Genomic DNA, 26168 nt, shown 5'->3' with positions numbered 1-26168 from the left:
TCAAGGCAGGGGGGGAAAGGGCTTGTCTGGAGGGACTGGGTCTCCATGGTCTGGCCCCAGTCTCCAGCTTCTTCTCCCCCCACCCCAACCTGCATCTGGTTTGGGGGAGGGGAGAGCTCTGGCCTGTCCACCCTGCAGCTGGTCTGGCAGGCCAGGACTCTAGGGGCCAGAACTGGCCTGCAGCCCGGCCCTTTGCCACCGCGATGTCACACAATAAGTTAAACAGGTATTCGTTATGCTTTATATCTAAAGTGGTACGAGTTTTGTATGTAAGCACACTATTTAACCATCCACCTACACATGCAGTCCTTCATGATAGCTCCTCCTCCCCTTTAGGTGCACCTTGATTATACTGCTTTTCCGTAGTCCCACAGCTGTAATTTTACATGACCTGTTAGCTTGGATGGTCTAATTGTTATTCTGGTAGATGATCTTTCTCTGTGTAATCCTTCTGAATTACAGGTAAATACTGTCTGAGTCTGTCTACTCTACAAAAATATCACAACTAGAAAACCCATTTGTTCCATCTGACCTCTTTAAAATGCAGATAAAACTTAGCATGGATGTCCAAGGATTTAGTCCTATTAGGCAGCAACACGGCTAGAGTCCCATCCATGCTGTAAAGTTTAACTGAATTCTAATGGGGTTCCTTGATTTGGACGTGCCCTCAGGGCAGTTACCTTGTTTTATGAATCTATGTATGTTACTAAAAACCTTCAGTGTTTAAGGCAGAAGCTTTCAGTGTCTTATATTTTCATATTTCATTTTTTCAGTCCTCACTCTCCCCCCCCATGATGCTGCTAATGGTCTGGGAGCTGGTAGCATTCCTCCCCGGGAACCACTCCGTTCAATCAATTAACCTTTAAATGTAAATGTTTAACTGGTTAATTAAACGGTATTTTACATCCCCATTGTAAGGCTTATATTTACAGGCAGTCCCCGGGTTACATGGATCCGACTTACATCGGATCCCTACTTACAAACGGGGTGAGGCAACCCCGCACTAGCTGCTTCCCCCAGCAGACCAGGGAGACGCGAAGCTAGCGCCCCCCTCCAGCAGACCAGGGAGACGCGGAGCGTCTTTTCTCAGCAGACACCTCAGCTTGAGAATAAAAGACTGAGGGAAGTGAGGTGTGGGAGAATAAAACTGAGCTCTGGAGAAATGTTTGGCTAGAGTTTCCCCTACAATATGTACCAGTTCCGACTTACATACAAATTCAACTTAAGAACAAACCTACAGTCCCTATCTTGTACATAACCCGGGGACTGCCTGTATATCCTTATTCGAAGGTTTATATTTAGTAAAAGCATATCTGATCAAAATACAGTAAGAAACTGACTTGTAGTCTGGCTTAGGAGCTGACTTGTACTAAAATTCCACAGAGTATTTTATTGCTGCTGTTACTGATATTTCTTTCTTACAAATAAACAATAAATTGTGGAATCATTCTCAAAATGGTCTACTTCATATGTTCATAGACCTCAAGAAATCAATAAAGAAGAACTTGAAGGAAACAGCATGAGGTGTGGTAGGAAGCTTGGAAAGGATGGTGATGTAAGTATAAACCATGCTTTAATTTGTAAAAAAATAAGCTATCTTGAAAACATTACATATTTTCAGAAAGATTGTATTCAGTGGATTTTTTCAGAAACTGCACCAAAAAGGAAGATTATAATGGAAATGATATTTTCACAAATCTACTTAGTGAAATACAAAATCTGAATATGGAACATTTTTAGAGGGGAAATTTGAGCTGCTGTTGGAAACTTCTGAGTTACTTAATTATAACTTTTGCAAAGTAATGGAAACCATGGGCTTCTTAAACTATAATTTTAAATACAATATGCACAACACCATCTGTAAAATATGAATGTAGTTATCCTCTGGAAAGTGGCTGTGTTCTGAAGAACCAACACACCGGTAAAGATAGTCATATGTATTTTCTTCTTACGCAGAATTGTTTGCTAAATTCTGGTTATTTACACCTAAGCAAAGCTTTTGAAGAAAATACTGCTTTCCAGGCTCACCAGAGAGTATCATTTGATGACAATAAAGTTGACTAGACATCTGCCCTAGTTTGGCTTAAAAAAATTCATTGGTGAGAGGGCATAAAAAGTAAATAAATTGACTCTGTGATTGCAGGTTGAGTTTTCAGGAATGGCATTTGGACAAAAATATGTTTACAAACGTAAACTGAGCATATTATTATGCAAATCAGTGACTCATTAAACATAGAACCCCACAGTGCCAATTTTGGTCACCTTCTGCAATAGAATTATTAATGCTCAAGATTACATCACAATTTGGTTCTAAACAGCTAATGGGTAATTCTTAATGCATAAAGTATGTTGTCTATATCCTTACATAGCAGGCCTTGTGGAATAACATTAGAAGGGTGAAGGACTTGTTTCCCAACTGTACACAATAGTCATTTAACTGAAGGATCTGTTGTTTGAAGTAACCACTTCATACATATATTCAACCCTTGGTCCAGAGGGCTCTGGAGTTATGTTTCTTAGAATTACTCTGGCAATTGGTACATTATAAAATCTTTTATGGACAGATGGATTTAAATTGAAACCTGATTGTGATTAATTCCATGGCTTTAGGTAAGAATTAGGTGGTTCCTAAAACATGTGGCTTGACCAAATTTCACTGTGTAGACAGTTACATAATTATCCAATCTAAATGTCACATCTGTTTCAATTGGCAGCTCTTCTATGAGTTGTATAGAAACTGTTCTGTAGTTTTTTCATGTGATAGAAGATATCGCACACCTGAAGTGGTTGCATTTCAGTGGTGGGTGACTTAAAGTCCTGATACTGCAATCAGATCTGAGTGGGCACTTGCACACATACAGAGTCTATTGTTTGAGTAGAACTCTAAGCAGACATTGGGATATGTAGATCAGATACAGATTTTGGGCCTTAGTATGTATGTTAGGCTATGAAGTGCTTTGGGATCTCCTTCATAGTGAAAAGCACTATCTTCTTATTGGAATAACCTATTGAAATTACACATTTTCTCTGTTCTTTAGTACTGCTGGCGATGGACTGGGTTCAACTTTGGCTTTGACCTGCTCGTCACATATACAAATCGCTACATCATTTTCAAACGAAACACACTGAATCAGCCGTGCAGTGGGTCAGTCAGTTTGCAGCCACGGAGAAGCATAGCATTCAGGTAAGGAGTGGCCAACAGTTCCTATGTCACTGAAGTTTTATATTTAAAGTTAGTATTTCAACTGATTTCCTACTGAAATTGGTTCATTAACAGATGACTGCTTCATTGGCACAAGATATGCTGTATAACAGTGTGTGCTTCTATCTCCCTATGAAATGCTATCTGCTTCTTGTAGCATCAGAAAAATAAGCTACAGGAGACAAAATCAAGTAATTTAACTCTCATTGTATCAATAGGTTACGTCTAGCTTCTTTTGACAGCAATGGGAAACTTATATGCAGTAGAACCACAGGATATCAGATACTGACCCTTGAGAAAGATCAGGTATGTTTGTGTTATTTTTAAACCTCATAACAGTCCAAAGCATCAAAACAATTGAGAAGAATCCATCAGTGCCCCTTTAAAAAAAATCTATTTCATTTTTTAGTTGCAGACATGCAATTTAAAATATTTCAGCTACACATAATGGAAGTTAATACTACTTGTTTAAATGGGAGAACAAAATCAGATTATCTAGTTGGATTTTATTCCTGGCTATAATGAAATTCTCAGGGTGCTGTTTAAAATATACACCATTATCTTAACATCTTTAAGGGTATGTCTAGACAGCGGCACTATTTCAGGATACTTTCCGGTAGTCCAAAATAGCTATTCTGCGTCTAGACAGCTCACCCATTATTTCAAAATATCTTTCGAAATAACGGGTGTGCTATTCCAAAGTCCCTGTAAATCTTATTCCATGAGGATTAAGGGATGTTTCGGAATAGCAGTTTATTTCGAAATCTGGCACTGTGTGGACAGCACCAAATTATGAAATAGTCTATTTTGAAATTGACTCAAAATAACTTACGCAAATTGTGTAGCTTATTTTGAGCTAAGGGTGCAGCAAAGACGCACGCTAAGAATGATTGTTAACCAGAATTCCAATGCTTGAGAAATTAACCAGATTTGATTGAACAAGTTAGTGTAAGAGGGAGCCTTTTCATAGTGGCCAAAACTAACATTAGGCTGTTACCAAATTTCTAGGTACAATTGCATTTTTTCCAATTATAGTATTACATAGCTTAATATTAAATATAAAATCTGTGCAGATCTTGTATTTTCAATCATATTTTAGTATATTACTGAGTATTGTCTGTTAGCTGCTACCTGTGTATAGATATAGAACAAATTCAGGGCCAATTTGATGCCTTTCTGTTAAGAATAAGTTGCAGAGTTTGGCACATGACTGTCACATGGGCCCTTGTTAGAATTCATTGTATAGTTACTTGTTCCTAAGGTTTGTTTTCTTTTATAAATAACACACAGATCTCCACTTTGGGGTCAATAGTCTAGGAGAGGGAGCATGTTTTCTTGTATAACGTCCTCTTCTTCTTTCCTTTATTTCCTGATTAAGGCAATATTTGTATGGCGCGCACACACAAGTTTTATTTCTCTGTAAATTTCAAATATTCCTATAGGATACATTTGCAAATTTAATGGGTCCAAATTCATTGTGAGGGGGACAGACAAAAATGTTTTGGCTAGTTCCACTACCAAGAAATTTCAGCACATCATCGTAGATAGATTATCCAGTCTGTTGAAATATCTAAATGGCAATAGATTACCATCACAGAGTCCCCAAGAACAGAGATGGTTTGGCCACCTCCTGCACTGTTTTTTTTTTTTCTTCATACCCAATGCTGTGAATTTACAATATGCTTTAAGTTCTGTGATGATTTCTGTCTTCTTTTTTGGAGGTAACGTACAGTTAGATGGACTCCAGTCTTTTGCTGTTTTACTTGGATCTGTTTTTATGTGCAGCTATTTATACTACCCCTTATTTTTGTTCCTCAGTATGAATTATTGTTCTAAACTCACTTAAAATGTTCCTTCATATTTGCTCTTCAGGAACAAGTAGTAATGAACTTGGACAGTAGACTTCTGATTTTTCCTCTGTATATCTGCTGTAACTTCTTATATACATCACCAGAGAAGAGAACTGAGAGTGATGGACTGCTAGACAACCCAGAAAACTGAGACACCCATTCAGTGGAACACAGTAGCACTTTTATAATTGTATGCCTGCTTTAAGTTAAATGCCCTGTTGATGCACAGAGCTATGACATATTAAAAAAGGCCTTATACTGTAGCAGATAAATATATATGTCTACTCTTTATCCTCAGTGTATTCCTATGCATATCTGAAACCACATAGGCTAAAACTAGTTATACCATACCTTTTTTTTCTTTTATTTTCTGTTCTATGTTACCAGAGAACGTCCATTCCAAGTTTGTATGAAATCTGTACCAGTTTGTTTGGACTTTTTCTGTTGTTGGAATGGGGAGTGGCACAAGATCTGAGCCTAACTGATGAAAGTGAATCTATGTGAATGAAATGTTACTACCCTTTTTTATTTGTAAAATTCCTGGTTACTTGGTTGATTTGGGTAAAAAAGCTTTCCGTTGCTAGCCACTAGGTTGTGCTCTTTGTAGCAGAACTGTAAATAGCGAGCTCTAAATTCCGCTTACTTCAGAGGCCCTTACACCAGGGCTAAATTTTCGCTTTAATTTTCTTTATAGTTTTTTAACTGTTGTACAGTTTTTTTTGAGCCTTCTTAGTTTTTAAGCCTTCCACATATCATATGTATATTTGTTTATCATGGTTTTAGACCATTTTTTTTAAATGTTGTGGAAAATATTTATCTTCTGTTCACTTTTTAGTCTAACAATAAGAAAGACAAGTCTGAAATTTTAAGACAAGTTCATTCAGAAATGCATTGTTTTTGATGTACTGAGAAGTCTACAAAGGTGTATTGTCCACCTCTTTGTGATTAACATAATCACAATTTTCAGCACGGATTCAAGTTGACTCCTAATATATTTGTGTATACCAAATATCTGTTTTTTTTTAATTTTTGTATTTCTGTATCTCCTTGTTTTAACTTTTTTCATTGGGAATCTGTATCCCACTTAACCTCAGGAACTTGTGACCTTTGAGTGCCTTTTGAGTTACACATGCTAACACAAACTTCACGTTAGTTAACAAGGTCACAGGGTCCAGAGTAGGAGCTGAGAGCAAGGGATTCATTTCCAAGTTGATGTTTAACTGATCTCAGTCAAGGATAAGATGTACATGCTATTGGTTTTGTACATATTGGTTTGTTTTTTATGTTTGTCTATTGAATTCCTACTTATAGATTTATGAATGCAAAGCAAGAACTTGCCTCTTTAGGTACCCTATTTTTTTAATGTTACTATTATCAGAAAAGGATAGAACTCTTTGTACACTGTAACAAGGATACAAATACATGTTTAGCAAAATGATAAAAACAGTGACAACTTGTGAATAAATCATTTCAAGTGGATTTAATAGTGCAGTGCTCCTTAATCTTTTCTGCCAGAAATATTTTCCAAGTCACACCAAACATGTTGGCTGTTAGCAGAATGAGAATGTCAGAAGTATTTTGGACAGTACCTGAGAAGAAATCAGTCAGGACTTTATCCTGCTAGAGCCCGACGAAATAAATGTCAAGCTAGACCCTGAAAAAATAAACTGGAAACCTAACTTCTGTGAGGGCTCCTGAATAAGTGACCGGATTTTTTTTCAAATAGTTAAGAACCCTCAACTCGCATTTGTTTCTGCAGGAGTTGGAGGTGCTCAGTAACTTGGCGGGGGGAAGGCAGAAAATCTCATCACTTATTTGTGTCTGACTTTAAGTGGCTTCTTGGTTTGAAAACCTAGACTTGAATATAGGTGCCCTTTCCACACACGAACACTGATTTTATTTCTCATTTAAGTTTTGGTAATTCTATTTATGTTGTGCTTTGATTTTGCTTCTGGGCCTCTCTTGGCCTTTCAAGCCACAACAGCTAGAATAACTTTTACATCCACCTTTTTGAGAGAGAGGAATTAGCTACTATTATAACTGAGTTCAAAGCAATTGTGTGTCCTCTGAAGAAAGGGTCATGAATTAACCATTTAATGTCTGGAAAATGTCTAATATCCAAAACAAAAATAGCAGGAGGAGTTAAATAAGATGAAACTTCTGAACACATTACTGCTTTTATAGCTTTTTAAAACTCTTGGGTAGGGAAGGAGAAGTCATGAAGTGCCAGAACTTGTTACAGGTTGGACCTCCCTGGTCTGGCACTCTCGGGAGCTGATTAGTCCCGGATGAGGGAATTTGCTAGATCAGGGGAGGTCCCTGCCACTGGCCTCTCAGTCCACTGCTCCTCAGTGGTTTGTGTTCTTATTCACGTCTCCCTAGCTCTTCTATGCTCCCTTTTCTCTGTTTGAAGCACTGAGTGCTGCAACACATCCCTGACCAGATCCTCCCTGGTCCTCTGTGGTTTCTTTCTTAGTTAACAAAGTCTGCGGGAGAACTTGCCTGACTTTCCCCACTTTTAAAGGTGACCTGGATGAGGGGATGGACTGCATCCTTAGCAAGTTTGCGGATGACACTAAACTAGGGGAGGGGAGAGAGAGGGTCCAGAGTGACCTAGACAAATTGGAGGATTGGGCCAAAAGAAATCTGATGAGGTTCAACAAGGACAAGTGCAGAGTCCTGCACTTGGGACGGAATAATCCCAAGCATAGTTACAGGCTGGTTAAGCAGCAATTGGGCAGAAAAGGATCTAGGGATCACAGTGGATGAGAAGCTAGATATGAGTCTGTTGACTCAGGGTGCCCTTGTAGCCAAGAAGACGAATGGGAAGGAATATTTCCAACAGATCTAGAGAAGAGATTATTCCCCTTTATTCGGCACTGGTGAAGGCACATCTGGAGAATTGCATCCAGTTCTGGGCCCCACTATAGAAAGGATGTGAATGCATTGCAGTGGGTCCAGTGGAAGGCAACCAAAATGATTAGGGGGCTTACAATTAGAGGCTGAGGGATTTGGGTTTATTTAGTCTACAGAAGAGACTAGTGAGGGGGGATTTGATAGCGGCCTTCAACTACCTGACGGGGGGTTCCAAAGAGGATGGAGAGAGGTTGTTCTCGGTGGCAGATGGCAGAACAAGGAGCAATGGTCTCAAGTTACAGTGGGGGGAAGTCTAGCTTGGATATTAGGGAAAATGGGTTTCCTAGGATGATGGTGAAGCACTGGGATGGGTTCCCTAGAAAGGGGGTGGAATCTCCATCCCTAGAGGTTTTTAAGGCTCGGCTTGACAAAGGGGGTGGGCAGTGCTCCTTTTGCAGCCAAACTCTGGGTTGGGTAGACTTGGCTCTGGCAGCGCTGTCTGGGGACTGGTTTGGGAGAGCGTCATACCACGACTGTGGGGAAATGGCAGCCCTGCCATGGAATCTCTGTGAGAAAATAAGTACCTCAGCCAACTCGTCGTCAACATCTCTCAGCAAGATCCTTATGGTATCCCTGTGCCCGTCGATGCTCTGTTTGGACATACTATAGACCCAGGCAGGGCTAATCCTGCTCACAGAAATACAACCTCTGGTTGCCCCGCACTGCCACCACCTCCCCCCAGATGCAAGAGCAACTTCCCATGCTGCTGCCTATTCCCCTCCCCACCCCCCCCGCACACCCAGATGCAATATGCAAGCATCTACTGTGACACTCTCCCACCCAACCCATCCAGTCCCCTGGCTGCAATAGAACAACTTACCTTGCTGCCCATACTCCTCCTCCTCGCACCTCTGCCAGTACAGCACTTTACTCTGTGTCTTCCCTTGCTTCATGACCCTGCGTCTCTTCTCTTGTTTCAAGCTCCACATCCAGTTGCTGAGAGTCCTCATAAACGTCAGGACTTGAGAACAATTCCTCATTGCCTGGTGCGTAGGTTGTCACCAGATGGAGCCCCACCTCCTTGGCTGCTTCCTCCTCTTTATTGCTAACTTCTGCCTTTGGGTTAACTCCTGGTTCTGACTCTGTGCTATGGGAAGTACAGGCGGCCCCCGACTTGGGATGTGATCGGTTCCTGGGGAAGTATTGCAATTCGGGGGCGTCGTAACTCAAACTCTCATTTACAATAGGCATCGTGTGCCATCGTAAATGCAGACCGAGGATGTAAGTTGGGGGGTTTCAGCCCCTTCCACACTTACAGAAATGGTTGCATCTTGGGGGTTTCCTGTATCTGCACTCTCCTTAGGTGTGGACGTGGGCCTCCTCCCAGGATTGCACCCAGTTCTTTATAAAAGCAGCATGTTGTGGGTGGAGCGCTAGACTGGCTGTTTGCCTCTGCATTCTGGCACGCATGCTGTTTTGCCTTGGCTCTGCATTGTGGGGTGTTCAATTGTGCCCCTTTGGACAAAGGGCTTGAGAAATGTGACTGTATGAGTCCCAGTTCCTATAGGTCACTCGCAGCTGTGATTGAACTGGTTCTTCACCCCACACACTGATAAAATCCAAAAGTGCTCCTGAGAAGACACCCACTACACAATGAGCCGGATAACAGGAAATGGATTTGAAAGTTCCTGGGGTTTGCAGGTGGGAAGGCTTCATCTGTTTACTTGTTTACATGGCTGCAGAGCAGCGGAGTTCAAAGTGCTAGTGGCTAATCAGGCATTGCGGGAAAGATGCTTGAGTTCAATAAACTCGGGAAAAAACCGACTGTAGCACACACTATATAACTGTCAACAGTAAAGGGAGGGAGAGAAACAGAAGTCCCTCATGTAGCTGGAAGTTTCTGTCATCAAACCTGGGCACAGGCTATGGGGACAAAACTTGCCAGTGTAGACAAGGCCTAAGTTACAACTGTGTGATGTCATGCTGCAGTGGGATTTTGGCAAATTATTCTCTCTACCCTTTGTTTCTTACCCATGACACACTTTCAGTCCAGTGTGTCCTCTTGCTCTTCCTAAAGTTAGAAACATTTGCCTAATGTTTTTTTCCCATTTAACCAAGAATTTAGTGTGATTGTAATGAGAAAGCAAGGGCTCTGTAGAAAGATACATGCTTCATAAAAAAGTGATCGGCACCAAGTATTGAAATTTCAAAGGCAGAACGTTAGCAATAATACGATAAGTGTTGCTTTTGTGAACCTGATATTCCACAGACCAAATTATAACTGGTTTTTGTAATCAAATACAGTTCCTAAAGCACTTGGGAGCATCTTCCAGACCTAGCTAAATAGAACAATTTTAAGGTGAATTATCCTGCCCGATCAGCTACAGCCCTGGGCTTTGGCTTTTTATTAATGCTTGCTACCTACAAAGTCAAACACATGTAGAAAGTGACCCTTATTTTTCTCCCAGACTGTTGCTTTATATTTTGTTTTGGCTTAAATGGAGTGTTACCCTTAGATCAGGGATGGGCAAGAGCAGCCCCACAGCCTCCTTGCCGCTCTCCTGCCCCCAGGCCAATGGGGGAGGGGGGTAGGGGAGCACATGAAGTCTCCTCTCACGCCGGGGAGGGCAGCACCAGAGGGAACCAGTGGCTGTTTTCAAATAGCCAGCGGTTCTCTAGCTGCTGCACTCCCCTGGCAGAACAGGGTTGGAGGTGAGAGACTTCATGGGCCCTGATTGGGGAGCATGCAGTCTCCTCCCCTCACCAGGGGCGCAGCATCAGAGGAAACTGCCAGCTGTTTTGGGTGCTTTGTCTACCCCCAAGTGGATTGGGGGACAAGGGGAGCATGCGAGGTCTCCTCCTGCTACAATGTCTAGAGGGAACCGCCGGCTGTTTTGAAACAGCTGATGATTCTCTCTAGACACTGGGGGAAGGGAGCATAGACTTCATGGGCTTCCTGACTCCCAGGCCATTCAGAGTCTGTGAGCAGGACTGCACAAGAAGTCTCCTGGCTCCGCCCCTTACACCCAAGGTCCTGCCCCTTCCGGGGTGGCCTTGGGCCACTTCAGAAATGTATGAAGTGACCCCCTTAATGACTGTCTTCCCCTGCCTTAGATGCTAGCTTAGAAGGCTGTCAGGAGCAGAAGTTCCGTGGCAAACAGAATATCTGCTGGAGGGTTGTTGAGGGTTAATATCTGTGAAGCACTTCCTAGATAAATGCTAAGTAGCACCAGATATTGGTTATAGGAATGAGACTTATTCAGTTCAATTCAGTGTAATCTCAAACAAATGAAACATTAAGTCTTTTATGAAAGGCAATAAAATTCTTATCTTTTAAAAACGGAGTGTTTATAGTGCCAGCAGGTAACTATTATCCCACTGGATAAAGGAAAATCTTGACACTATTAATCTAAATACAAATATATTCCTGCAAATGAAAAGAATGTTATTTTCTTAGCAGTACAGCTAGTTCTAAATCTCTAGCTTTAAAAGTTAGTAAACGATCTCCCTGCCCCTCCCAGTGCCTGTAGGACCACTCCAAATTCTCCCTGCCTCAGTACTTTTCATCCAATTGACATGATGCACCCGCTTACTGTGAGCCTGGTTGGATAATTCTGCTACTTAGTTCACCTCATTCAGCTGCTTGATGACCTTGAAGTCTCAGGCCTGCACCCCCATGCGCAGTCAGCAGATAGTCAACACTCTCCACCAGCAGGTGGAACAGACAGTTTATTAGGCAACAGGGACATAGTGTAGAACAGACTTGTCAGCACAGTAACCAGACACAGGTGGGAAAATCCATCCTGAGGAGAAGGGGGTCCAGAGCCAGTGTCCTGAGCTGCTCCCTGCACCCCAGACCAGCCACGCCCAACCCCCACACATAGCAAACTGGCCCTAAGCCCCTTCTTTGGCCTTTATTCTGCTTCCTGGGCAAAAGGTGTCACCCAGTTGCACCCCTTCCCTGCTCGGATCCTGAAGGGCATTGGCCACCATGTACATGCAGGGACTAGAGCAGCCTTCCTCCGTGAGAGTCACACCTGAAATTCTCATCCCCTTCGAGGTATTGGTGCAGTACCCCGGGAAACAGGCCCACACAGAGGGTTACTATAGGACATTAGAACTCACATGCAACAAAGCAAGGTGAATAAAATCCTCACTTCATCACATTGGAGCTGATTCACCATCGCCAGAGGGGGAAGGACTAGGCCTAGGATTGCCAGCCCTCCTGGATTGGCTGGAGTCTCCCGGAATTGGCATCAATCTCCCAGCAACTATGGCAAGCAATCTGGGAGATTTTAATAGGATGTTGGGGGAGAGGGGTTAGGGTTAGGGGAGAACCTCCTGGAATAGCTTCAGTCAGAGTTGGCAACCCTAGCTAAGTCTGCCAAGACAGAGGGGATGTTTGCTACAATGGGCACTGAACTCCTTTAGCTGTGTTGAAGCGTTACTGGAGGTACAGTGTTTCAGACTGTAAGTTTGGGGGCAGGAATTGTTTACTGTACCGTCGTATGGAGTAGGGATGTTAAGGACTAGTCGACTATTCATAGAATTCTATGATTCTTTTGTGTAGCACTCAAAGGAGCTGCGCCGCACAGCTGAGCCTGGGGTCAGCTGGGGACTCCCCAGCTGGCCCTGGCCCTGGCTCTGTGTGGCATTTCAAATCTGACCTTGGGCTCCATGCTGCGCTGCTGCTTTGAAATGCACAAGAGCCCCCGCTGGGGACTCTTGTACATTTCAAAACTGGCACGCCGCGTGCAGCCCAGAGTCAGCGGGACTTCCTGCTGGTCCCGGGCTGCATGCGGGGTTCCGCATTCCTGCTTTGAAAGGAGGTGTACACTTCCAAGGAGGAATGCGGAAGGGCCTATCGACTAGTCTAGTAGTCAATGGAAATTCTAACTACTTGACTAGTAAAATAACCCTTACTTAACATCCTTGGTATGGAGCCTATCACAACAGCATCTCTACCAGGTTAAGAGCTGTAGGTGTTGCTCTGTCCACACATCTGTACAAACGACACGGTCATAGGACCTTGGCCAATATACGTGTCAGGGGAGCATTGCTGTCACTTGATGGATGGGCAATTATGTTGGAGTCTGGGGTGGTGGCTGATGTGGGGAGGTCCTGTGATAGTGTCGCTTGTATGGATGTGTGGACAGAGTTGGCACCGGAGTTTATTGCAGGATAATTTCAGAAACCAATGAGAAAGAGAGACTGCGAAACTGGCCTTCATATGCAAACTTGACACTCTCTCTCAGGGCCTGAACAAAGACATGAACTGGATGGGCCGTTATATTCAACACCGAAATGACATCAAAAGCTAGGTATGGGACACTTCAGCCTACTCCGTTAGTCTCATTTAGCATGGGCATTATAATTGACAGATTTTTTCTCCCCCTCTCCCTTCTTTTTCTGCTTTAAATTTATGTTTTTCTCCTTTTTGCTCCACTCCTCTGAAAAAATATTGATATATTGTCTCTCTCTATATATTGTCTCTATAGATAGAGAAATATATTGTTAGTCTCTGGGGGTATGTCTACACTACAAAGTTAATTCGAACTAACAGCCGTTAGTTCGAATTAATTTTGATAGGCGCTACACATACAAACCACTAGTTTGAACTTAATTCGAACTAGCGGAGCGCTTAATTTGAACTAGGTAAACCTCATTCTATGAGGATTAACGCCTAGTTCGAATTAAGTAGTTCGAATTAAGGGCTGTGTAGCCACTTAATTCGAACTAGTGGGAGGCTAGGCCTCCTCAGCTTTCCCTGGTGGCCACTCTGGCCAACACCAGGGAAACTCTTCTGTCCCCCTCCCAGCCCCAGAGCCCTTAAAGGGCCATGGTCTGGCTACAGTGTTTGTGCCAGTTGTAAGCCTGCCAGCACCCAGCCAGCAGACCCTGCACCTGGCACACCATGAGCCAGCCACCCGCTGCCACCCAGCCCTCTGCCTCTTCCCAGGACCAGGCTGGCGGCTCCCAGGAGCCTGCCCGGGCCGTAAGAGGCGGGCGCCCGCCTGGTCTAGTGCGGAGATCGTGGACCTCATCGAGGTTTGGGGGGAAGCCTCCAATGTCCACGATCTCCGCACTAGGCACAGGAATGCAGCCGTCTACAGCCGCATAGCTGACAGACTGGCCGCCAGAGGCCACATGTGGACCCGGGAGCAGGTCCGCTGCAAAATCAAGGACCTGTGGCAGGCCTACTCCTGGGCCTGCCAGCCAGGCGCCGATCCAGAGTCCTGCCCCCACTTTGAGGCCCTGGACCGCATCCTGGGGGCTCACGCCGTCCATGCCCCCCGGGTGGTGATCGACCCCGAGGCAAAGGGCCCCGTCCCTGACACCGAGGAGGAGGAGCAGGAGGACGCCGAGAGCCAGGAGCCTTCAGGGAGCCTGCCCAGGACCCCCAAGGCACCCCACAGAGCACATCGGCTGTGTCGTCCGAGGCTGGGGAGGCCTCCACATGTGAGTACCATCATGATCCCCTTATGTGTACGGGAGGGTGGGGGGAGAGGGAGCCCAGGGACCGTGCGCCTGGACCTTGCCCACCATGGAGCAGCAGCTGGGGGTCATGCAGAGGTCCTGGCCTTGCAGAGGGGGGCTGGGTTTCACCCACCTTGTCCCCAGAGAGAATTGACCGCTGCTTGTTTCACGACAGCCGCAGCACCTGGGACTGCAGGGCGCACCATCCCACCTGCAACAGCCACCCGCACCCGGGCCAGCAGGCACTCCAGGAACCAAGAGGAGTACCAGCGGTGGCGCCTGCGGTTCCTGGATCACCAGCTCCGCACCCAGGACCACTGGGTCCGGGAGGCCCTGCGGCTGCGGCAGCGGAGTGTGGAGGCGCTGGAGGAGCAGGGCCGTGCCCTCAGAGGTCACCTCCAGACCCTGGTGGACAGGTTCCTGCCTCCTCCACCCCTGCACCGACCCCTGCGGCCATCCCAGCTCTCGCTCCTCCTCCCACTCCTGCTCTCCCTCCCGCTTCCTCCGCACCCCCCGTCCCTCCTGCTCCACCCTCCACACCCACTCCCCCCTGACGTCCCCGCACCCGCAGTGCTGCGAGATGGGAGAGCCAGCAGGACCCCCAAGCCTGAGCTTTCCCTTCCCTTCCTCCCCTTCCACCCCTTTCCAGCTCCCTCCTCCCAGGTTTCCCCTCCCCTCTCCCACCCTCACTCCTCCCTCCCCCACCCTAGTTATGTAAAATAAAACGAGATTTTGGTTGTTAAAACAGGTGTCTTTATTTGACATTAGGAAGGGGGGTTAGGGAGGAGAAGGAGGAGAGGGTGGAAGAAGGCCCCAGTGGGGCATGCAGGGAGAGTTCAGTCCTCCTCCTCCACCTGGAAGCTCTCCCGCAGGGCTTCCCGGATCCGGACGGCCCCCCGTTGGGCTTCCCGGACGGTGGCGGTGCGGGGCTGAGCGTAGTGGCTAGCCATGCGCTCAGCCTCAGCCATCCAAGCTGGCAGGAAAGCCTCCCCCTTCTCTCGCACAAATTGTGCAGCACACAACATGCTGCCACCACGGGAGGGATATTGTGCTCGGCGAGGTCGAGGCGGGTGAGGAGGCATCGAAAGCGGGCTTTCAATCATCCGAAGGCCCCGTCCATCACGATGTGGGCCCTGGTGAGCCTGGCATTGAAGGCCTGGCGGGAGGAGTTGAGGTGCCCTGTGTATGGCTTCATGAGCCAGGGCTGTAGGGGGTAGGCTGCATCCCCCACCAGGCACATGGGCATGTCCATGTCCCCGACCCTGACGTGGCGGTCGGGAAAAAGGTCCTGGCCTGCAGCCCCTGGCACACGGAGGAGTTCCGGTACACCCGTGCGTCGTGTGCCTTGCCGGACCATCCCACATTAATGTCCGTGAACTGGCCCCGGTGGTCACACACGGCCTGCAGGAACATGGAGAAGTACCCCTTTCGGTTGACGTACTGGGATGCCTGGTGTTCCGGGGCATGGATGGGGATGTGCGTCCCGTCGATGGCCCCCCCGCAGTTGGGGAAGCCGAGGGCACCGAACCCCCAGATGATGGCATCTGGGTCAGCGAGGCGGACCACCCTGCTGAGCAGCACCCGGTTGATGGCCTTGACCACCTGCAGAGGGACACAGCAAACCGTGAATCACTGGGGCGTCCGGGTGGCTGGGAGTGTTCGTGCCCTGGCAGTGCCCTGTGCCCCACTCCCGGAAGCAACCCCCCGGGTGGCGTGTAGTATGGCTGGGACAGACCGACCCCTCTGGTGCAGGGCACTTTCGCCTCCTCTCCCCCCTCCCCCCATTTTCCCTGGGGCGGCCCATCCCCTCCTTGCAGCCCCCCTCCCCCCCCGGCCCAGTGGCCAGTGGGTGCCATACCTGCATGAGCACTGCTCCGACGGTGGATCTCCCCACACCGAACTGGTTCCCGATGGATCGGTAGCTGTCCGGCGTGGAAAGCTTCCAGAGGGCGATGGTCATACGCTTCTGGAGGGGGATAGCGGGCCTCATGCGAGTGTCCCGTCGCTGCAGAGCAGGGGCGAGCCACTCGCAGAGCTCCAGGAAGGTGTTCCTCTTCATCCTGAAGTTCTGGGTTCACTGTCTGTCTCCCCAGCGCTCCAGGACGATGCAGTCCCACCAGTCGCTGCTGGTGTCCAGATGCCAGATGCGGCAGGGCACGCCTGCGTCCGGGCGCTGCTGCGGATCCTCCACGGCCCCCAGGGAGTCCAGGCAGAGAGGCAGGGGGCTGACATGCACCAGGTGGTGCCAGGCAGCTTCCAGCCATTGCTGGCAGGCTTGCAGCAGCAAGTCCAAAAACTGCACCAGAAAGCCCAGGGCGAGCTCTGGCTCCATGTTGCCAACTGCGGCGGCGTCCCCAAAGGGAAGCACCGACACAGACAGGCACAGAGAAAAACGCTTTGCTGTCCCTCGGCGAGGTTGGCAAGCAAGCGGAAAAGCTGAGAACCGGCTGTCCAGAGGGGTCCCTTTAAGCACGAGCCTCAGATAGCCTCAGACAGCAGCCACACAAAGCAACTACTGACCTGATGCCCTGCTGGAACCGGTTTCATCTGCCCTTAAGTGTGCCCCAGCGTCCAATCAGTGTGGATGTGCTAGTTCGAATTAGCAAAACGCTAATTCGAACTAGTTTTTAAGTCTAGATGCGCTAATTCGAATTAGCTTAGTTTGAATTAGCTCTGTAGTGTAGACACACCCTAAGGTGCTACAGGTCCATCCAGTTAAGCTCCTTCAGTTGCACTCATAGCATAACATCATCTCATTTTAAATGAGAATTTGTAAAAAGCAAGTCAGAATGTGGTACATACATAAGAACATTAGAACGGCTGTACTGGGTCAGATCAAAGGTCCTTCTAGCCCAGTATCCTGTCTGCCGACAGTGGCCAGCACCAGGTGCCCCAGAGAGGGTGGACCGAAGACAATGATCAAGCGATTTGTCTCCTGCCATCCCTCTCCAGCCTCTGACAGACAGAGGCCAAGGACACCATTTTATCCCCTGGCTAATAGCCTTTTATGGACCTAACCTCCATGAAATTATCTAGCTTCTCTTTAAACTCTATTATAGTCCTAGCCTTCACAGCTCCTCTGGCAAGGAGTTCCACAGGTTGACTACACGCTGTGTGAAGAAGAACTTTCTTTTATTAGTTTTAAACCTGCTACTCATTAATTTCATTTGGTGTCCTCTAGTTCTTCTATTTAGGGAACTAATAAATAACTTTTCTTTATCAGCCCTCTCCACACCACTCATGATTTTAAGCACTTTCTCTAGGTCCCCATCTTCCTGTTTGTGGAGCTAGACTCAACATTGGATAGCAGGGGGGAAGAGGGGAAACCAAACTCCATAGTCTCTGTTGCCTTTCCAAGTGGTACATGGCTGGACAAATCCCTTTGCCAAAGCCAGTCCTTTTCTGGTGCTAAAATGGGGGAGGCAGGAAACGCAGGCAATGAGCTAGTGGCTCTCTTCTGGCCTTACATTCTTCAGTTCATAGATGGTTTGATGATGATGAAGTGCTACTGTAGCATTTGGAGACCCAGGAAGCCATTGTGCTAGGTGCTGTACAAACAGAGGTTGTCCTTGTTTTTAGTGCACATAAGTGCCAGGAGACCATTTTTATGCCAAACAGGATCATAGGCCTGAGCCAAATCCTTTTTTTTTTCAACTTACTCTTCCCTTGTGAACAGGCTTGCAAGCAAGCATACAGGCGACTGCAGTGCCTCGGTGCCATGTCTTCTAGAAACAGCTCGGATTCCTCTAGGAATGCTGCTATGGCCATAGGTAGACGAGGCTGACTCACCTCTTGTTTATACTTTTTTTGGGGGGAAGTCTATAGAATGATTCCTAGCTCATATCTGAAGCTTTTCATCTGCAGATCACAAAGTGCTTTACAAAAGAGGTCGGTAGCAATATTACCATTATGCAGAGGGGAAACTGAGGCACGGGGTGTAGTTGTCCCTTGCCCAAAGTCACCCAAGCAATCCCTTGGCAGACCTTGGAGTGGAATCCTGAGTTCTCATCCAGCTCTCTAACCATTAGGCCACAAGCCCAGGGAGTTAGTTGCAGCAGAATAAGAACAGTGTATGGAACAGGGAACTCCAGCCTCAAATGGCTTATTCACCCTTCTTTCCAATCCTGGACATAAAGCCCTGGTCTACACAAGGACTTTATTCTGAAATCAGGTATAAGCAGAGCATCCACACTATCAAGCCCCTTATTTCGAAATAACGGGCCACAGAATTCAAAATCTGTACTCCTGCTTTTCATCAGGAATAACACTACTTCTGAAATAATTATTTCGAAATAACGGTAGTGTGGATGTGCCGGTGCTGCTATTTTGGAATTACCACTCCCCAGAGTAATTTGAAGTAATTACTCCCTAGTGCTTCCTGGGGCTCTCGGTCCGAGGTAGCGTGTCCACACTAACGGAGCCTGCCTCGGACTCATTTTGAGGTCTCCTCATAGTGTGGACATGCTAGTTCAAATTTGTTAAATCGGGAGTTAAGTTGAGTTTACAAACTTCAGAATAGTTCCCTGGGGTAGGCATGGTCACAGTTCCTTCCAGCTTGGCCCTGTGGGTTTTTCTGGCTGCCTAGCAGGGCCAGCCCACAACCTTTTGGCACCTGAGGTGGGGAGCTTAAATGATGCCCCCGTATGCACCAGCACGGACACAATTTTCTACACTCTGGGTCCTCGTGGTGCCCCCCTCCCCCACAGTCTAGCACCGGAGGCGGCCGGCTCAGTTCGCCTCGTGGTAAGGCCAGCCCCGCTGCCTGGAGAGGGTTGTGAGGTCTCTTAGAATTGTCCTGGTTAGGGTGACCGGACATCCCCTTTTTAAAGGGGCGGGTCTGTATTTAAGCCCTCCTGCAGCTGTCCCTACTTAAAAAAAACGGTCCAATTGCCCTGTATTTTCTGTCTCTCCCATCCCATCAGTGCTGCTGGTGCCAGGGTGGGGGTAATGGCAAGGCTGGTGGTTGGGCAAAGCTGCAGCCTATGGGGCAAGCCACTTCCCCTGCTGGTCCGTGAATGCAGTCTCTGCTGTGTATGGACTCTCGGCCAGCAGGCACCCTTCACCCCCGCCCCCATGCTCCATTTCCAGCCAGCACTGGCTGCTTGCTCTGGTGGCTGGTGAGTGTGGGCTGGAGCCTGGCAGTGGCAGGTTGTGTCCCCTTTGCTGCTCACCCATCAGCCCTTTGCATGATTCCGATCTCACTCTCCTCTCCCTGCTGTGCCCATGCACCCCCATCCCTGCTGCTCCTCCATATCCCCTCTGCTCCCAGCGTGGTGCGAAGAACCAGCCCTGGTCGGATCGTTTAGCTCATCAATGGCGTGGCTGGCAGGCTCCTTCCCCCCCCCCCCCCGCTGTCTCTGTCTGGGCTGGCCCCCACGGGAAGCTCAAGACCCTCTGGTCCAGGGGATTGGTGGCCAGCAGCAGCCTGGGGGTGTGAGCTGCCATGAGGTGTGGGGAAGGAGGGAAGAGATGACTTCTGCAAGAACAGGTGCCAGGTCATCCCTACTCCCCCCTCCCCTGCAGCTAGAAGATGCTCCCATCCCTTCCTTCCTGCACAGGGGGGCTGCTGCTGCTGGCCATGCTCTGGTGTGAACCCTGACAAATCTGGGGGCAGACCTGGGCCCCTGGGTGCCTCCTGCATTTTGCCTTGAGACGATACGGGGCCACGTGTTACCCCCAAACATTCCCACTGGAGACCACCCAGGGTTCCACTAGCATGGGTTTACTGTGTGAGGAATTAGCACTCCACTGTATGCACTGCAAGAACAGAGCTGCCACCAAAGGTTTAAACTAAAGAGGGAACTGGCTATCTCTCTCTCCCACACACACAAACAAGCACCTCCCCCTCCATTCACACACATTCACTCCTGCCCTTAGGCACTCACACTCTTACACAGGCATGTGGGTTGCAGAAGGAGCCAAGGCATGTAGATCCTGGAGGGTCTGTCTGCTCATCATGGCTGGGGAGCTGGGCAGGAAAGAGACTTGCTGTAGCAAGGAGTTTCTCAGGAGCAGGGGAAGAAAGAGAGAGAGTCTCACATGTGCTCCCTCTCCTTTTATTGTGTCTGAATGGCCCCTGTGACTCATCCACCTCCTCACTAGGGAGCATGCCCAGACTTCCCTTTATCCAGCAAAGCAGCAGTCTCTGATGACTCATCACCATGTGTTCCAGTCTCAGCATTGCAACTTCACACTCACACCCTCTCCCCCCCCCCCATTCACTCGGGAGAATGCAGTTTAGAGCAAGTTACAAAGATTACAAAAAAACAACAAATGATCTGAACATAAGAATGGCCAGACCAAAGGTCCGTCCAGCCCAGTATCCTGTCTGCCGACAGTGGCCAATGCCAGGTGCTCCAGCGGGAGTGAATCGAACAGGTAATGATCAAGCGATCTCTTTCCTGCCATCCATCTCCACCCTCTGGTAGCACTTTATAGACTAACAAAACATATAAAACATATAGATGATATTATGAGCGTACAGGGGCACAGCCCACTTCTTCAGATGACTGGAGTTTTGAGTTTAGGATGTGCAGACCCAAAATAAATAGAGGGATGGGGGAAAGAGGGAAAAAAAGAGGAGGAGGGTGGGAAACAAGGAGCAGAGGGTATGAAAATATCAAAGGGCAAAACAAGTAGGGAGAACTGGCATCTCTAAACACTTGAAGATTGGATCGCTGAAAAGAAGCAGATAAGGATCAAAGGATAGCAATAGCAAGAATCTACACTCAGGGCTGTTTGCGCCTTCATTCAATATTAGGTTGATAGTGTCTCAACCATCCCTCATCTGGATTGAGGTCATTAGCATGAAAATTGAACTTGTGGATGAATAGTAAGTCCACTACCTCTCTGTGTATTTGACTTGTAGAATTGGTTTGTGATAAAAACAGCCACCTGGAGATCTTTTAAAGAGTGATTATTTAGATTGCAAAGTTTTACAAAGATTACAGCAAGGTTTGACAAAGGTTACAATGAGTTGCAATTTAAAACCTTTGACTTTACATTTTAGTGTATTTCCAGAAAATGCATGTGTAAAATCAAGCAGGCTTAGGCGGAGGCTTTTTTATGCAACACCAGGTACCAAAGGAGATGGGTTTGGAGCTTGGAGGACGCTGAGCAGGGAAGGTTGGGTCAGGTCGGTCGGTCACCCCTATCACCGTGTCAGGGAGGTGTACGGGAACGTGCGCGTCACTTCTACACATACAAACCAGAAAGATGAGAAGATGAATGAAGACTCCAGTGAGACAGGATTTCTTTTGAACCGGGGCTCAGTCAACATGATGTTAATTTGAATGTATGTACAGCAGAGTTCTGATTACCTCTCAATTTGCTTGAATACAAGTAATTTTACCAGGTGTCCCATATTCAGCATAAGGAAATAGGGTCACTCTAATCATGGTGGCTATTGAAGTGAAAACAAAAGCAACAATCCACATCTCTCTGTTATTATGCACGCGGGTGTGCGTGCGCGCGCACTCTCACACACACACACGCTATGTCTAGACTGGCATGATTTTCTGCACATGCTTTTAATGGAAAAGTTTTCCGTTAAAAGCATTTGCAGAAAAGAGAGTCTAGATTGACACGGATGCTTTTCCGCAAAAGCACTTTTTGTGGAAAAGCGTCCGTGCCAATCTAGACGCGCTTTTGCACAAAAAAGCCCCAATCGCCATTTTCACGATCAGGGCTTTTTTGCACAAAACAAATCTGAGCTGTCTACACTGGCCCTTTTGCACAAAAGCTTTTTCGCAAAAGGACTTTTGCCTGAACGGGAGCAGCATAGTATTTCCGCAAGAAGCACTGATTTCTTACATGAGATCATCAATGTTCTTGCGGAAATTCAAGGGGCCAGTGTAGACAGCTGGCAAGTTTTTCCGGAAAAAAATTGCCAGTCTAGAGACAGCCACAGAGTTTTGGAGTGCAACGTACAATGACTATGAGATCTCATTCTTGGGTAGTGACAGCTACATCAGAGCCCGTCATGTTATATGTGTACCTGGGATTATGTTTTCCAATGTGCATTACTTTGCATTTATCAACATTAAATTTCATCTGCCATTTTGTTGTCCAGTCACCCAGCTTTGAGAGGTCTTTTTGTAGCTCTTCGCAATCTTCTTTGGCCTTCACTACCCTGAGCAGTTTTGTATCATCTGCAGATTTTGCTACCTCCCTGTTTACCCCATTTTCCAGATCATTTATGAGTACAGGCAGTCCCCGGGTTACGTACAAGATAGGGACTGTAGGTTTGTTCTTAAGTTGAATTTGTATGTAAGTCGGAACTGGTACAAATTGTAGGGGAAACTCTAGCCAAACATTTCTCCAGAGCTCAGTTTTATTCTCCCACACCTCACTTCCCTCAGTCCTATATTCTCAAGCTGAGGTGTCTGCTGAGAAAAGCCGCTCCGCGTCTCCCTGGTCTGCTGGGGGCGGGGGGGGGCGCTAGCTTCGCATCTCCCTGGTCTGCTGGGGTGAAGCAGCTAGTGTGGGGTTGCCTCACCCCGTTTGTAAGTAGGGATCCGATGTAAGTCGGATCCATGTAACCCGGGGACTGCCTGTATGTTGAATAGGACTGGTCTCAGAACAGGGCCCCGGGAACACAACTATTTACGTCTCTTCATTCTGAACACGGACCATTTATACCTGCCCTTCATTTCCTATCTTTACACGATAAGTGCTTAATTACTGATGTTACAGCTCTTTAAACTAACCCCCAAGCTTTCCATTTTCAGTGTATTTTCAAACCACAATAGGTGACACATGGGATCTAGTTCCTCATCTGTCTTTCTTCCCTCTTTTACTGGATTTTGGTGGATAAATTGAATTCAGTTGGTTGGAGGTCTTGCTGGGAGAGAAATAAAAAACAGGGCTATGTAGCACTTTAAAGACTAACAAGATGGTTTATTAGATGATGAGCTTTCGTGGGCCAGACCCACTTCCTCAGATCAAATAGTGGAAGAAAATTGTCACAACCATATATACCAAAGGATACAATAAAAAAAAAGAACACATATGAAAAGGACAAATCAAATTTCAGAACAGAAGAGGGTGGGGGGGGGTAAATGTCTGTGAGCTAATGATATTAGAGGTGATAATTGGGGAAGCTATCTTTGTAATGGGTAAGATAATTAAAGTCTTTATTCAAGAAACTGTTTTTTCTTTGTGATCCTGTCTAATAGCTGTTTTGTGGGCATTGATCCTTTGGCGAAGTGGCTGAGATGTTTGTCCAATGTACATAGCAGACGGACACTTTCGGCACATGATAGCATAAATTATATTTCTGGATGCGCATGAATATGTGTTCTTGATCTTATAACTCACTTGGTTAGGTCCAATAATGGTATCAGCAGAGTAAATATGTGGACAAAGCTGGCAACGGGGTTTGTTGCAAGGGAAGGTACACAAAACGCCCCATTAGCTAGATGTTGACTTAGACAGGGAAGCCAGAGGGTTTATATACCTTCCAAGACCCTGGTAGTTGTTTTTTGGACCTTACTGTTAACTCTTGATTTTTTCCCCTTACTGCCTAGTTCTTTGTTTTGAAGCTTGCTGAGTTTTTTGCCTGGACAAAGTCTTGTAGCAATGAATTAGTGCATGTTGTGGGGTAAAAAGTTACATGGGGATTAAATGTGCCTTCCCTTCAGGAAATGAAAAGGCTTGGGAAGCGCAGGTATTTTGTTTTCCTCTCACACAGCTACAGTCTAACTTCTGTTGTACTAATCGGTGCAGATAATACAACTGATATATGTTAAACTATTGCTCCTGTAGCTGCTCTTACTCCCAAATTTGCAAGAGCTGCAGTACAACAAAAATTGTTTTTTGCAATTGCTGATAGTCTGCAAAATATAAACACATGGGCTACATCTACACTGCACGCACGTTCTTGCGCAAGTAAATTTACACTACAACGTTGGAAAACGACTTCTTCCAGAAGAGTTATTCCTCCCCCCACGAGGAATAAGCCCTCTTGCACAAGAACTCTTCCACAAGAGGCCAGTGTAGACAGGCAACATGAATTTCTTGTGCAAGAAAGCCCTATGGCTAAAATGGCCATCAGAGCTTTCTTGTGCAAGAGAGCGTCCACACTGCCATGGACGCTCTTGTGCAAAAGCACATGGCAGTGTGGACGCGCTGTTGTGGAAGACCTTTTGCACAAGAACTCTTGTGCAAAACAGTTCCTGCACAGGAAGCCTGCTGTGTAAACATAGCCAAGGAGAAAAATGGTGATGCTAATGGTCAGTAAGGGTATGTCTACACAGCCAAACTGCTATTTCTAAATAATTTCGGAATAGCGGAAGGCTTATTTCGAGTTCTGCAAACCTCATTGTACGAGGGATAGTGCCTATTCCAAAATAGCTATTTTGGAATAGGTGCTGTGTAGACAGAGAATAGGGGCTAATTCAAGATAGGGAGCCTCCAGCCCTTCCCAGGGTGCCCTGCTGGCCACTCTGTCCACACACAGGAAAACTATCCCCCTCCACCCCCTGGAGCCTTAAAGCTGCAGGAATGCAGGCGTCTATGGCTGCATGGCAGACAGCCTGGGGAACAAAGGCCACATCTGCACCCAAGAACAGGTGCAGATGAAAGTAAAAGAGCTCTGCCAGGCTTATGCCAAGGTCAAGGAGGGCAGCTCCCAATCCAGGGCAGAGCCTCACACCTACCCCTATTATAAGGTGCTAGACCCCGCTCGTACTCCCCCCCCTCCACTCACCTGGAGTAACCCCCCCCCCGACCGTGAGGTCACCCCAGGAAGTGCTTTGTGAAGGCAGGACAGAGAAAACCCTCCCGGGGAGGGGGCTTGCACTAGCCCCCTTGACTCCTTTTCCTGTGGGAAGACCATTCCATCCTTTCATCTCCCTCCTGGGACAAAAGCCCGAGAATGCCATACCTGCACGCGCAGGGCCCTGACGGTCGATCTCCCTACGCCGAACTGGTTCCCCACGGATCGGTAGCTGTCCAGCACGGAGAGTTTCCAAAGGGTGATGGCGACACACTTCTGGAGGGGGATGGCTGGCCTCGTGTGCGTGTCCCGTTGCCCCAGGGCAGGGGCGAGCCACTCACACAGATCGAGGAAGGTGCCCTTCTTCATTCAAAAGTTGTTGGTCTCCCCAGTGCTCCAAAATGATGTGGTCCCACTGGTCTGCACTGGTGTCCAGATGCCAGATGTGGCGGGGCACTGTGCCCGAACCCCAGCTGGCGGTAGGCAGGTCCTGTAGCCGCTTCCCCACATACCCAAGGAGGGTCTCCAAGACGTCCTGGGGGCTGGATTCCTGCAGAGCCTGGGAGGCAGCCTGAAAAAAGTGCTGCATGACTTGCAGCTAAAGCTCCAAGAGCTGAAGCCTATGGATGGAGCTCTGGCTCCGTAGGGAAGAGTTCTGTGGTGTCCCGAGTCAGGGCAACCAGCACAAGAAGAGAAAATGCTTTGCTTTCCCTCAGGGCATGTCTGGACTACTTGGCTTTGTCGATGGAGCCATGTAGATTAGGGTTGTAGGCAAAGGGAAATTGTGACAGGTTTCGTCTGGACGCGAGCCCGGGGTCTCTCCAGCGAGCAGGACCCTGGCCCAGCGAGCCCCCTGTCTTGACTGTACGGTCCCTAAGACTGGGCGCGAGCAACCGTCCAGACCCAACCTTAGGGCGGAAGGTGCTCAGCGAGTCCCCCCCCCCCACTCCCGGCTGCTAGTCCCGGGAGCCTCAGTTTCCCTTTGCCGACTGTCGGCTCATTGTTCGTGTCTCCTTTCCTTCTCCTTTGCTTCCCCTGCCTGGCTTACCAGGGCCTTTCCAGGGTG

At 47.4% G+C, this 26168-nt stretch overlaps 1 protein-coding gene across 2 annotated transcripts in view; it reads left to right on the top strand.

The window, feature by feature from the left end:
* GMCL1 (germ cell-less 1, spermatogenesis associated) overlaps positions 1–6531 on the top strand; it is a 42526-nt gene extending 35995 nt beyond the window's left edge. For both annotated transcript variants that reach the window (XM_075910866.2, XM_014571518.4), the window contains 4 exons: positions 1480–1555; positions 3039–3184; positions 3421–3508; positions 5075–6531. In XM_075910866.2, coding sequence (XP_075766981.2) covers positions 1480–1555; positions 3039–3184; positions 3421–3508; positions 5075–5203 — 439 coding nt within the window. In that variant the 3' untranslated portion in view covers positions 5204–6531. The remainder of the gene's footprint in view (positions 1–1479; positions 1556–3038; positions 3185–3420; positions 3509–5074) is intronic.
* The last annotated feature ends 19637 nt before the right edge of the window (positions 6532–26168 follow it).

The sequence above is a fragment of the Pelodiscus sinensis genome, chromosome 28, assembly GCF_052426305.1.
Source record: "Pelodiscus sinensis isolate ZL-2025 chromosome 28, ASM5242630v1, whole genome shotgun sequence".
NCBI lineage: Eukaryota > Metazoa > Chordata > Testudines > Trionychidae > Pelodiscus > Pelodiscus sinensis.
Note: the sequence above shows the minus strand (reverse complement) of the source record. Positions and strands in the feature narration are given on the sequence as shown.